General features: G+C 41.1%; 2 protein-coding genes across 2 annotated transcripts; both read right to left on the minus strand.

The window, feature by feature from the left end:
- Positions 1-7,372: 7,372 nt before the first annotated feature.
- LOC107280058 (probable protein phosphatase 2C 58) lies at positions 7,373-8,542 on the minus strand. The gene has a single exon (XM_026023082.2). The coding sequence runs from the start codon at positions 8,172-8,174 to the stop codon at positions 7,707-7,709; it is 468 nt and encodes a 155-aa protein (XP_025878867.1). The 5' UTR covers positions 8,175-8,542; the 3' UTR covers positions 7,373-7,706.
- A 4,697-nt stretch (positions 8,543-13,239) lies between these two features.
- Positions 13,240-13,925, minus strand: LOC107275386 (pectinesterase inhibitor 8). Its single transcript, XM_015769624.3, has one exon. It carries the CDS (start codon positions 13,823-13,825, stop codon positions 13,289-13,291), a length of 537 nt encoding a protein of 178 aa, XP_015625110.1. The 5' UTR covers positions 13,826-13,925; the 3' UTR covers positions 13,240-13,288.
- Between the last annotated feature and the right edge of the window lie 35 nt (positions 13,926-13,960).

Below are 13,960 nucleotides of genomic sequence, written 5' to 3' on the forward strand. Positions count from 1 at the left end.
GGTGGTTAGATGCTATTGCTCTCATTGCATAGACCACTGTCCGAGTCTCTAGCTTGCACTTTTTTCAATGTTTTTTTTTCTTTTTTTTCCTTTCACCAAGTTCTACACTTTTGAAACTACACATTTTCCCAAGAACTCTTTTTATATATTTTAAGTATTACTCCCTCAAACCCATAATATAAGGAATTTTGAGTGTTTGTTTGCGTTGTTTGACCACTCGTCTTATAAAAAATTTGGAATTATTTTTTTGATTTATTTTATTATCCAAAGTACTTTAAGCACAACTTTTTGCTTTTTATATTTGTATAATTATTTTAATAAGACGAGTAGTCAAACAGTTCAAGCAAAAACTTAAAATCCTTTATATTATGAAACGGAGGGAATAAATGCTATATAATCGAACCGTGGTCCTTGAGGTGAGAGAGTAGGCTTCTAGCCACCACACGAAGCAAGCACGCATGAATGTTTTGATCCAGAAAACAATTTTAGATGGTAAAAAGCTCCGCCCCAAACAGCCTGGCGTTGACCCCTCCTGACCTAGCAAATTTTTGCCACCTCAGATAAAATATCAGCGCCAATATGTATGGCGTTAAAGCGTTATACCTCAGCGCCAATATCTATGGTGTTGAGTCGGCGGTTTATTTTTTAATAAGTTTTTGGTATGGTCTATTCTAAGTTTTCCAAATTGTCAATTTATCAAAATTACGGTGGTTTTTAATAAGAAACTTATGTTCGACCGTAGATAGGTGGTAGGTGAAGGCCAAAACGAGGAGTATAATACATGGTAAGCCCAGTTGTAGAAGGCTGCAGACGTTGTCACAGTTTATTTGCTAAAATACATTTTCTGAAAACACTTTCTTGTACTGTATTTTCAAAGAACAGTCCAACGAACAATCCATTTCAAAAGGGGATAATTTTTTTTAATAATTCATATCAATCCTGCTTCTACAAGGTCAGAAACCGGCCGGTAGAGAACTTTAATTTACACAGCATTATGATAGAATGTAATTCATCCGTAAGTTTAAATATCACAACAACGTGAACACATGTTTAATTAGTCAACAGCATAAAGTGGATTTGATCTGGAGATTTCTTGTGTGGAGTTACAAGAAAGATTTGTTTTAGTGAGTCAATGACTCAACGTCTCTCTCTCCAAGTTGGAGCACGCTAATGATGAGATCAGTCACAAGACTTCCGTGATGCATATGATGTGCAAATTGAACATCGATGTGGTCCATCCATTAAGCAAATCTAGATCACACTTTGACCAATCTTCCACGTATTGCGAGCGTAACTCAACTGGTTAGATTTCTCGTGATGAAACCAATCCTTCATCATGATTCAAGTTTTATATTTGACACGGATATTTATATTTACAGCTAACTCAAGATATGCCTGGCCCAATTTTTCAACTAACTCAAGATATGTTCGGCCCAATATTTCAGTTATGCTCATAGTGGTAGGGTGAGTGTGCACGTGTTAGGAGAGTTTATTGTTTTTAAAAAACAAAAATAAAGCGAGTACCCTCCCAACAAACATGCAGCCATCTTGGAAGTTAGGTCCAGACAAATTAGTCTTCTCCTTCGAAATATTTTTTGCTTCTTCTTAATTACTACTCCCTCCGTCTCAAAAAAAGACAAAACCTGGTTTCCGTGCCCAACGTTTGACCGTCCGTCTTATTTGAAAAAATTATGAAAAAAAATAAAAAGACAAGTCACGCATAAAATATTAATCATGTTTTATCATCTAACAACAATGAAAATACGAATTATAAAAAAATTCATATAAGACGGACAGTCAAAGTTGGACACGGAAACCCAGGGTTTGCCTTTTTTTTTGGGACGGAGGGAGTAGTTCGGTCCAGACAATGTAAAATATATTTCACTAATATATGACGCTAGAGAATCAAATGGCATGATATACAATATCATTTACTCCCTCCGTCCCAAAATAAGTGCAGTTTTAGCACTGTTCATGTTCAACGTTTGACCGTTCGTCTTATTTGAAAAAAGATTATGATTAGTATTTTTATTGTTATTAAATGATAAAACATGAATAGTACTTTATGTGTGACTAATTTTTTTAATATTTTTAATAAATTTTTCAAATAAGACGGATGGTCAAAGTGCTAAACACGGATATCTATGGCTGCATTTATTTTGGGACGGAGGTAGTAGATATGATGATGTACTATCTTCACGTAAAAAATCAGCTCCAGGGTGTACTTTAGAACGGGCATAATTGCAGAGTAAGATACATACAAGTGGCTGATATTGGGATCAGGATAATATAAACGTGCAAATAATTGTCATGTTGAATTAATATATATCAACGGCCCTTCCAATATTGTTCCTTTTTTGTCATAATCAAATTTGGACGGATACTGATCAGAAACTGCTTAGATATAAATATCAATTAGTTAACGTATCAGTCAAGCAAAACTGGTTTATTTAACGCATATGAACAGGAATCTCTCTCGAAAGTCAACAAAAATGAAGACGTACAACTTCACAGCAAAACACGTGCAGTGCAGTATCACTTATCAGCTGAAGAACAGTTACCCTATCAATTAAGCAATCAATTGAAGGGTGTGCATTGAAGATTTGAAGGGCACAATTGAAGTCAGGCGTGGCGGCTGCCGACTTCAACTGAAATTTCAGTTAGATTTTGCTAGTACTACTACCTGTTTCAACCGAAGTTTCAGTCAGATTTTGCTAATTGAATAATCTCTGAATTGAACTGTAAAGCGAACGAATAGTCGGCCCAAGATTGACAATTCAGTCAGAGTACATTTTTCCATGGAGACCACGAATAGATTAGCTGGTTTTAGATATGTTTATGGCCAATGCTTACTTTCGTCGATTATTTCGGCTTATACAGTTTCACATTTTGCAGGGTAACGTCCCGATGCCCATGTATTACGACTGAACACGAGTGCAATGCAAGCAGAGAGAAATTATTTGCCAAACTTTTCTATCAGAAATAATCGAGTGGTGACTCTAGTGCTTAAAAAAAACACGATCGTACAGACTAGTACTTGTTTCTTGTCAGTATAGATTGAATTAATAAACTTTTTTTTGAGACAAACAAACCCAATATTGCTTACGCATCTCAATCCCCTGCAATTGGTCATCTTAGTCATTAGTCCTTAAAGAGATCCTCACACATTTGCCTTGATCTTGTCCTTAGTCCTTACCCACAAATCCTGAAGTCGTTGAGTTAACCCAAATATTACGATACGTCTCCGTGAAACGTGTCACACGCCATAGAAATCACTTATAACCCCTCGGTGAAAACGATATTTGAGCTGCCCTCTAATTTCCCTGTCATTTTAATTTGCCTTGTCAATTGTCATACCAGCGTTGGAAGCGCACGCTTGCTTGCGGCGTCGCGCATAAGCAGCAATCCAATCCACATAAAAAAATCATTGAAAATACTCCCTCGTTCTCCTTCCCTAATATTTGACGTCGTTGACTTTTTAAATATGTTTGACCATTCGTCTTATTAAAATCTTTTGTAAAATATGTAAAATTATTTATATATATATAAGTATATTTAACAATGAATCAAATGATAAGAAAAGAATTAATAATTACTTAAATTTTTGAATAAGACGAACGGTCAAATATATTTAAAAAAAGTCAACGGCGTGGAATATTTACGAAGAGAGAGAGTATATGCACTTCTGAAAAAGTAACGTTTCATCTCATCACAGCCAAAGACTTTTTGTCATGGCGCCAAACTGCCTGGCAGTGTCATTCCCACAGTGACAGACAGATCACGCCACCCACAAAAACGAATTAATGGAGTCAGAACCGCTCGAATTAATTGAAGCTGCAGGTAACGGACACGCGCGTGACATCTATACATGAATAATCGAGAAAGAGAGAATCGCACCAACGAAAATTGCTCATTTTCGTGGACTGAAAATGGACTGCCACTATGAGAGCTTTGTACGTACGTAGTAGCTGGAGACGCTCTGATCGATCTCTCTCGACCGATCTCTCCATTAGTTTTTGGTACATACGTTTTCTCTCTGCAGGTGGTGTACATAGGAAGGGAAAAGATTCTTCCATGGAGATCAGTCAGCCACTCACACAGAGATAGAGGACACTAGGACAGTGTCACAGTGGTGGCTGTGGCTGGTCCATTTGAGTGGAGGGTGATCGATCGATCGAGCTCGCGAAGACTGAGGAGAACAGCGTGTGCAGGTCGGTCGGGATTGTGCTGTGGCATGGATATGCATTTTTCATGCACTATATATTGCACTTGGTGATGATACGATCGAAGTGGACGGATCAAAGGACAGCTCGATCGGGATTTGTGTTGTGGCAAGCAGTGGCAATGGATGCATATTTTTTTCATGCGCTTGGTGATGATACGATATGAATTAAGTGGAGCAAATAATGGATATGGACTTGTGCAAGTCTGAGGCTCTGATGACGGTCTGAACTATCAATTCAGTGCAGAGGTGCAGGTGTGATGTGAGGCTTTTCTGAAGGTTTTGCCTTCTTCTAGCACGTTTTGTCTTGTTGTTGTATTGATTTTTTGGTGATTTGGATTTTTGATACGATTTGGGAGCAATTGGACCGGCATGCACTTCCGTTATAGTGGTTGTAGTTTGGTGATTGATCTGGATTCTTCTTTTGCAGTGAAAACCCCAACAGAATTGTGCATCTATGTTTGCGTTTTGGAGTTGAGTATAAGTAAAAATTTCCTCCATCCCTAAATATAAGGGATTTTGGTTGGATGTACATCCTAATACAACGAATACTTCCTAGCAAATACTTCCTCCATCTCTAAATGTTTCATGTCCAAATTTATTGTATTAGAATATGTCATATTCAACTAAAAATCTTTATATTTAGGGACGAAGGGAGTACGAAGTAAACTATTGGTTTACTTACTGACTTACTGATAGTGTTGCAAAATTGACAGTGGTAAGTGTACGTGAATGCACGTGTTTGTACTATATTTAAAAAAAAGAATTTGAAATTAGTAATTACGACTATATTTGTCCATATATAAATAGCTTCTAAATTGCATATGATCCATGAAAATATTTTTGTTATTTTTTATTATTATCATTTTAATGTTTTTAAATTCAGAATTAATATAATAAATTTGCAATTGTCATGGAATCTTAATTTATTTTTCTTCATTAAATAGTTCCAAAACTATAACATGATAAATAGGAAGTAATCGTAGGCTCGGAATTAGATAATTTATTAATCCTAAATTCATATATAATAAACACCTTAATGTAGTCTTTGAGTCTCAATTTCAGCATTTATTTAATTTAATTTGAATTGTTGAATACAAAGCTGCAACTCAACTTAGATTCTCAATTACGACAATTTATGATTTAATAATTCTGGAACACAAATTAATTAATATAAGTCGTACTCTTTCTTGAATATAGGTCTTACTCTTGTTGAATATTTGGGTTCAATATTCGCTTAATTAGAACTATATGTCGTAACACACCCAATATGTTATATACCTTACCGAATGCACCAGTACTACGCTAAGTAAAAAAATGGGGTCAATGTTTGAGATCGTGACTATAGTACTTCGCACGATATGAGGATCGTTGGTACCAGTGTATATGCGAGATTGAAGTAAAAAGATGGAGGCAAGGATTTTTATACAGGTTCTGGCCCTTGTTTGACAGGTAATAGCCCTACTTCTGTTGGTCGAAGCCGGTGTTGCTCTTTATTCATCCGAATTACACAAATACAATGATTTGGATAACCTATCTAATTGTCATCGACTTGGCGGCATGGATAACCAACTCGTAGTCGACGACAGAGTAGTCTTCCTCCCCGAATATGAACTCGTTGAGATCAGAGATGGCGCTAGATCCCTCTTGCCGGCTTTCGTAGGCACCGGATTGGGTTTGTCTAGGCTAATCTCTGATGTCGATATCTGGCGGTGTATCTTGGCTTGTGTATATGTTGTGGCTTGTGGCTTGTTTATTTGTCTCCTCTCCTCCTAGGGGGCTTGTATTTATATCCATAGATGTTCTCTTGTCCAAGTAAAATTAGGAAGATCAATATGTATACAATCTAAGTAGTACTTGTTGTTTTCATGTAGAATTATTCTTGTCATTTCTTATTCGGAACTCCTTATATATATGAGGTATGGTTCTGTATAAGACTTGGTATACGGTGGGCTCCGTCGAGTTTAGTCGATTACTATATTGGGTATGCGGTATCCATAACCCTGACATTATATGTCGTAACACACCCAATATGTTATATACCTTACCGAATGCTCCAGTACTACGCATAAGTAAAAAAAAATGTATTTAGTGTATCCTATATTTTTGTAGGGGATATACCCTTGGGTAATTTTTTGCTCGGTGTGGGTGATATATTATAGCACGTGTTGAGCATGATTTAGCGTTACAATTATCTTAATTTAGAACTTATTAAATTCGAAATTAATAATCACCAATTACATGGCATTGATTCTTCTTTCAATCTAGACCATGCGCCATTACAATTCAGTCATTTTTTTCTAATTAATGTGTTTATTTTCTGAATTACGACTAATTTGTTAGTTAGATTGTAATATATAGAAAATGCAGTGAAAATGAAAGCTAACCCATTGGCCATTTATAGTTACCCTACCAGACGGATGGATCTGGGTGCATTGGTTTGGTGCTGTCATGGTGGGCTTATAAACAACATTACCAAACCGACTGGAAATAGGCCTTTAAAAAATGTGATTTGTTCATCATACAAGTCAAGGCAACAGCGGCCTTTCAAGGCCTGCAAAGATGGGTTTGCTCCCACCGTTTTGGCCCACGGTTTCCTCATATATTGGGGGCCCAATAATACACATGTATTGCATTAAAATCTAGCGCCCTAACTAGATTAAAGGAAGGAGTAAGTTCACAATAGGTCCCTCAATTTGTCAGCGAGTTTAAAATTCATCACCAAACCGTAATACCGTATATAACACGTCTCTCAACTTTCTAAATAAGGTCCAAAGGCGGTTTGGAGTGAGGTTTTAGCTGACGTGGCACCTACGTGGCTAGTTTGACTTGGTCTGCATCCTACGTGGCGGTGACGTGGCGATGGAAACAAAATATAAACTTTAGTTTTTTATTAAAAAATGTGGGGCCCACATGTCAGCCAGACAAAAAAAATAAAAATAGTGGGTCCCACCCTTCTCTCTATCTCCTAATACTGCTACCTCCTCCTCCCCTCTCTACCGGCCATCTCTCCTCTCGCCTCTTCTCCCTCTTGCGGCGGCGGCGCTCCCCAAGGGATTCCGGCCACCGCTCGCGCCTGCGCCACCACCTGAACCCGGAGCTCCGGCCGAGGACGCATGTGATGAGGTCCTTGTGGCTGGCGCGCACGCACATCTTCGGCGGTGGGTGGCCGACGAGACGACGAGGAGCAGCTGCGTCGCTCTCCTACGGCGTCCTCAACTGCCGTTGTGGCATGGGGGAAGAGGGGAGAGGAGGCGGCGGTGGTTTGGTTGCGCGGCGTCTTCGTCCTCGTCCTCCTCACCTCCGGATCTACGCTTGGCCCGCCGACCAGCCCACCTCGCGCTCGGTGACAGCGCAGCCGCCGCCACTCGGAGGGGATAGGACGCGGCTGGAGAAGACGCGATGGGAGAGGATCCAGGGTGCCATCGCGGCCGCCGCCGTCCTCTATGGTCACATCCGGGGCGGAGCTGATGTGCTCCTTGATTTACCGGTCGCCGAATGCGCGCGACATCGCCAGCTGCGCGTCCACGCGGGGCATATCGCCATGCATCTCCGTCACGAATCCGCAGCGGCGCTCGCGCCGTGCTCCTGGAGCGGCTCTTGGTCCACGAGCAACTGTCGATCCGCTGTGGCGCCCGCTCCGCTCCTCGCTGTCACCCTCCTCCGTCGTCGTCCTTAGCACCTTCCAGTCTGTGCGGTGGTAGGCGCGGCGGATGGCGTCCATGGTATCGGTCCCGAAGCCCTGTTCGCGGAGGAGGGTGGAAAGGTGCTCGCCGAGGTAGGTGGCGACGTCGGCGTCGGAGAGGCCGTTGAACACGACGAAGAGGCCAACCTCATTGCCGTCCTCCAGGCGATGGAACTCTGCGATGTGGCTGTCCTCCATGCCGAGGGGCATCTTGCCCTTCACCCTTCTTCCTGTCGCCGACAATGACGCCGCCCTGCCCCTGCCCATCTCGCGCTTGAAGAGAGGAGAAGAGAGTGGAGAGAATAGGATGGGAGAGAGAATGACATGTGGGGCCCACCATTTTTATATTATTCTTTGTGTAGCTGACATGTGGGCCCACGGGTTTTTTTATTTTTCAGATCAAATTGCCACGTAAGAGCCACGCCAATGCCACGTGGGACAAAGAACTAGTCAAAACAGCCATGTAAGCGCCATGTCAGCTAAAACTGCTTTCCAAATCGTCGAGGGACCTCGTTTGCACTGGTTTTGATACTTCAGGGGCCGATTATACCTGGTTTTATGGTTCAAGGATGAAAATCGAATCCGGTGTGAAGTTAAGGGACCTCGGATGAACTTATTCAATTAAGGAACACTGCTGCTTGTGTGACAAAAATTGTCAAAGGCCTGCAAAGGTGGATTTAGTTTGAAAGTAGACGGTTTTAATCTTACAGGATTGATACAAATTGCGGGAAAAAACCTCATATCTAAAATTATGTTTTCGAAGAATTTATCTTTACAAATAAATTTAGTAGGATTCAAAAATTTTCAAAATAATCCTAAAGACTGAATTCATGAAAAAATTACTAGAGATAAGTGTAGATATGAAATACATTATCACATAATTATAAGTCCAAACTCAACTTCATATGAGATAAACAAAATTGACAAATTTCAAGTGAATAGTGTCATGTTACTATTCATCCAAAATTTATCCTTTTTTGTTATACCCAAATAAAGTTGAGTTTGAACTTGAGATTTGGTGAGAATGTATTTCATATTTACACCTTTAGTAATTTTTCATGAATTTACAAAACTTTTAGGTATAATTTTCATGAGTTTCTAACACTTGGCTTGTTTTCATCGGATATATCCTCTACAAAGATTATGCTCATACTCCTTCCATCCCATATTATAAGGCTTTGTTTCAAGGAAAGTCAACATTTATAGCTTTTGACTAGTAATTAAATTAAACTTCCGAGATATATATTTGGTTTCATGCATGTGACATTATTATGCTTGTACTTGGAAGTACTATAAAATGTTAATTTTTGTAGTTTTTAATATATTGTGTAGGACAAAATCAATGGCCAATGTTCTATAGAGACCATGTAAAAGAAGTATACAAAATAAATTTTGAGATGGAAGAAGTATATATACCCTAAATTCGAGGTGTGCATTGAATCAAACCAATCGTAGTAGTGACATTTATGTATCTAATGCTACTTAAAATGGGGAGTTTCGTTAATCCTCTCCCACCGACCACGCGCAGCGCACTTCCTTCTAATAAGGACATGAGGGCCAAAGAAGTCCAGAACTGGACTTGCATTGGAGAGAAAGGGAGGGGCAGCTAAGAAGAGGTCTACGGTCTGAGCAAGGCCTTACCACAAGGGAGCCGCGTAGGTGCTTGCGACTGATAAGTAATAAGTGATTGACGGCTTAAGAAATGACTCAATAAGGACGGGGACAGCGAGTCATTGAGGCCACAGGGGCAAGAAAGAAGTTGTATTTTTGCTTTAATCTAATTGGGCTTGGGCCAGTAGGGGTGCCATGCTACCAACACTATTAACAACAACTTCCCGAGAGGGACATCCTACAAAAAATGATGCAACCGACCAAGATGCTTCCTTAAGAACCATTGCTGGAGAGCAAACATGACACAATAAGAGTGGCTAAAGACGAAGTCGTCAAAACAATATCATCAACATATAAAAGCAAGTAAATTGTGGAACCGTTGTGATGATAGATTGAACGAAAACAATGGGAGTAGGGTCCTTCCTAGTTGGATTGGTGGCCCATAGGACATATAACGAGGGGTATACATTAGTAGGAAATTTTGACTGAGGTCAAGACCCCCACTTGCGCCCACGCAGGGCGTGCAATGGAAGGAACAAAGACCAAGGGGAGTGCGGTCTTTTTTTTTTCTAGTTGGGGTGGAGGGCCATAGGTCATACAACTAGGGTTATACATTAGGAGGTAAATTTTGATGGGGTCCAATTTTGATGGGGGTCCTTCACCCCTACAGTTTATACGATAAATCTGCCCTTGCACACTAAGCACGTGTCAATGACCCAACAACCGGGGTCCCCCCGGGCAGTAGGCGCATCATGAAGATGCCAAGTCCCGTGTGTCGCCTTATCCATCTTGGGTCTCCCGGGCAGTAGGCGCATCATGAAGATGCCACGTGTCACCTTATCCTACTCATGATATACGCTCAGGATTAAAGTGAGGGTGGCACATCCCCCATCTCAAAGCAAGAGGGATGCAAACCTCGGAGCACCCCCAACGAGTGGAGTCCTTATTTAAAATCTAAACCGTACACTCAGGCTAGCCTCGGGCCCCTAGCCTTGCCCTATTTATGTTCGATGGGACGGTTATCTGCCTAGAGTAGGAAGCATGAAAGACAGAGCAAAACATACAGTAGCTGCCTCCCATCACTTCACTTGAGTCAAGCTCGACATGGGCATGAGAAACTAGAGGGCATGGTTCATTATCGCACCCATACCTAGGCTTACCCCATTAACTGCCTTCCACCAGGCAATTACTGGAGACCCTATAGCCAACTAGGTGTGGTGCATGAGTGGGTTGAGCGGGGGTGCATGGCAGGCTTCCGCTGCACCCCATCGGTGTAGCCCCCGCTCATGGCTGCCCTGAGGCCTCAATGGCTTTCGTTGCATCGCGTGGCAAGCTCTCATCATCTCCAACTCATAGCAGGCTCGTAGGGTTGGCCCTGAGGCGGCCGGTAGAGCTGGCAAGAAGGGGAGTTGCTAACAAGACTTATCGTACCTTATAGGGATATGAATAAAATCTTCCCTCAAATTTTTATCATGTGGTGACTCCTAGAGGAAGTATAAGGGGGGGAGCCGGGAGAGGAGGTTGGACCCTGGGTGGCCAAGGAAAGACTAAAATTCTTAGGAAACCTAGTAGAGAAAGGAAGATGAACTATTCAGAGTAGCCAAAACTTGTAAGATCCTTAAAAGATAAAACAGCAAAAAAAAAACACCATAATAGGTGTAGGGTATTACACCTCCGGGTGATCTAAACATGTATAATTCCTTGTGTTCATCAGTCACAGCGCTGTAGAGGGGCCTGAGGCCCCTCACTCACACGCGACTAGCTCTGCAGCCAAAATCACAAAAGGGGTCCCGTCGGGTCCCTGCTGTCGGGGTCCATTCCTCGATAGCACACCTATGCAGAAGTCCCAAAAAAAAACATTCAGTTTACTGACTCCGTATTTGTGTTCATTTGTTTTGTACAATATAGGTCTTTTACCAGACCCAAATTTTTACAAGCGGACATTTGGCAGGTTCGTAGACACTGACATTTCATCTAGGAAGAACAGTGGTACACGTTCTCCACATTTGCTCGTATGTGATAGTACTAAGAATGTGATGAACAGTGGTACTAGCTGACTAATAAAATATTGATGCCACGGTACCTGGCTGGTCTGAACCGTTTGTTTTTAATCTGACTGCTCTAGTGTTACTGCAAAATATTGTAGTTCCTTGCATTAGCAGTTCAAATTGCAGAGGATCCGAATCCTTGATTGCAATAGACAAGTGTACTCATCTTTTCATCTTCAACCATGAAAAGATAGAAATCAAGGTCTCCCACTAGACGGTGTGGGAAATGAAGAAGCCGGTGATCAATGGAATATGAGACGTTGGGGTTGCCCTCATAACAAAAGTTTGTATCATTGTGTTCTGATTGCCACTCAATGGACTTAGTATACTTGAGTATTAGCAAAATTTGATGTATGCCACTCTAAAAAGGGTGATTAAAAAATACCACTTGCAACTTTGAAGACTGGAAATTGCGGGGAAAGTGACATTCTAAAACTTTATGATATCGACTAGCAAAAGTTGGCACTCTACCCCTCCTTTATAATGGACTGATTTTATGGGAATTATGTAAGAATTGAATCAGATCATATAAAATTTCCGTATTACAAAAGAATTCTAAAAGAGGCCATCCAGAATCATAAAACTATAAAAAAAAAGTCACTGCTTTTGGAAACATTCACAAATTTTGTGAAATCAAATGGTAAAACATAGTCAGATCACAATTGAAATATTTCGTTCTAACACATGAAGCATCGAGTTTCAATTACTGGAACATCAAAAAGTGGGAAATACATTAAAATCCTAGTTGAAACATTTCAGTCTCAAGTATGAAACACTGAATTTTAATAGTTAAAGCATAAATATTTTTAATCAAAATATGGTATCTTGTTAAGAAGAATTAAAAGTAATGAATATAAAATCACTGCTCAGATAAATAGCGTGTGAGCAAAATCATTTGAAGCTCGCATATTTATAGGCAACGGGAAAAGGAAGAGGAGGACATATCCGGTGAAAATGAGCTAAGTGTTGAAAACTCGTGAAAATCATACCTAAAAGTTTCGTAAATTTATGAAAAAAATACTAGAGATAGGTGTAGATATAAAATACATTCTCACCAAATCTTAACTCCAAACTCAAGTTCGTTTATGAGAAACAAAAAAGACAAATTTCAGGTGAATAGTGTCCTGTTACTATTCACCTGAAATTTGTCTTTTTTGTTACTCCTAAACGAAGTTGAGTTTGAACTTGAGATTTGGTGAGAATGTATTTCATATCTACACCTATCTCTAGTATTTTTTTCATGAATTTACAAAACTTTTAGGTATGATTTTCACGAGTTTTCAACACTTAGCTCATTTTCACCGGATATGTCCCCAAGGAAGAGAGGAGGAATGGCTGTAATATGTTGGAATGTTGGTGTACGGTCTGACGCCTAGTGTTGCATCAAACGACCGTTGGCCCTCAAAATATTCAAACATCATTATCAGAGGGTGTATGTCATCTGTAAAGGTAGTGGCTCATGCTAAAAACCCTGGTGAACTTCCTGTTGCCAATTCAAGAATCTTGATGTCTCTCTCAATAAATCGTACTATTTAGCGATAAATCGCAAATGATATCGTAACGGCTGAGAAGTCAAAAGAACGAATTGCTGCAATCATTAATTATATATGATCAATCAAGCAATGTGTACTAAGATTCTACAAAATCACAAAACGAATCAAGATTTGATCACAACAATCTTGTAACCCAAAAAATTTTATTGCGATACAAACTACACGTCGATCACTTGATGAGGTTGGTTATGGCCGTGCAGATGATCGACATCTGCACGGAGCACCAGCTACGCTGCACCAGCGGCGACGGGACGGCGGCCTTGGCGAAGGCATCGTCGCACTGGCGCGCGAGGGGGATGGCCTCTCCCACCTTCTCCTTCCCCGCAGCGTAGCTTTGCGCGTTGATACAGTCGTATCCTTCGGCGAACACAAAGGACATCTCGTTGTACAGCTCCTGGCACCGCGCAAGCAACGGCTTCGCCTTGGCACCGGTGCCTGGCTTGGCTACAAGTCCCTTGATGTCGAAGACCGTGTCTTCCGCGTTGGAGATGCCCAAACTAGCCGCGATCAAGGCTAGGCCCCGTGTGTCCGCGTCTGGGCTGAGGTGGTGGTTGCTCAGCTTGGACACACAGAACTTGTAGCTGATGCGGCTGTCGATGCCGGCCGCGGCCTTGCATGTTCCTTGCACGTCCGCGTGTGCGGCGCCACTCAACGTAAGGATGGCGGTGGCTACAATGACGACGAGAGCAAGGGATGATGGTCTCATCTTGTTGGACTCGGAGAAGAGAGGTGGTCACTTTTAATGGTGGATTGTTTGACTTGCAATCTTAGTACTGGAGTGGAGTGAAGTGGATTGTTTGGCTTACAATCTTAGTACTGGACTACTAACCGGAGTGGTTTA

This window comes from Oryza sativa, chromosome 2 (genome assembly GCF_034140825.1).
Source record: "Oryza sativa Japonica Group chromosome 2, ASM3414082v1".
Taxonomy (NCBI): domain Eukaryota; kingdom Viridiplantae; phylum Streptophyta; class Magnoliopsida; order Poales; family Poaceae; genus Oryza; species Oryza sativa.

Excerpts from the sequence above, each read along its gene's own strand:
- LOC107280058 (XM_026023082.2), bottom strand. The coding sequence starts at position 8,174 with ATGGGCAGGGGCAGGGCGGCGTCATTGTCGGCGACAGGAAGAAGGGTG.
- LOC107275386 (XM_015769624.3), bottom strand. The coding sequence starts at position 13,825 with ATGAGACCATCATCCCTTGCTCTCGTCGTCATTGTAGCCACCGCCATC.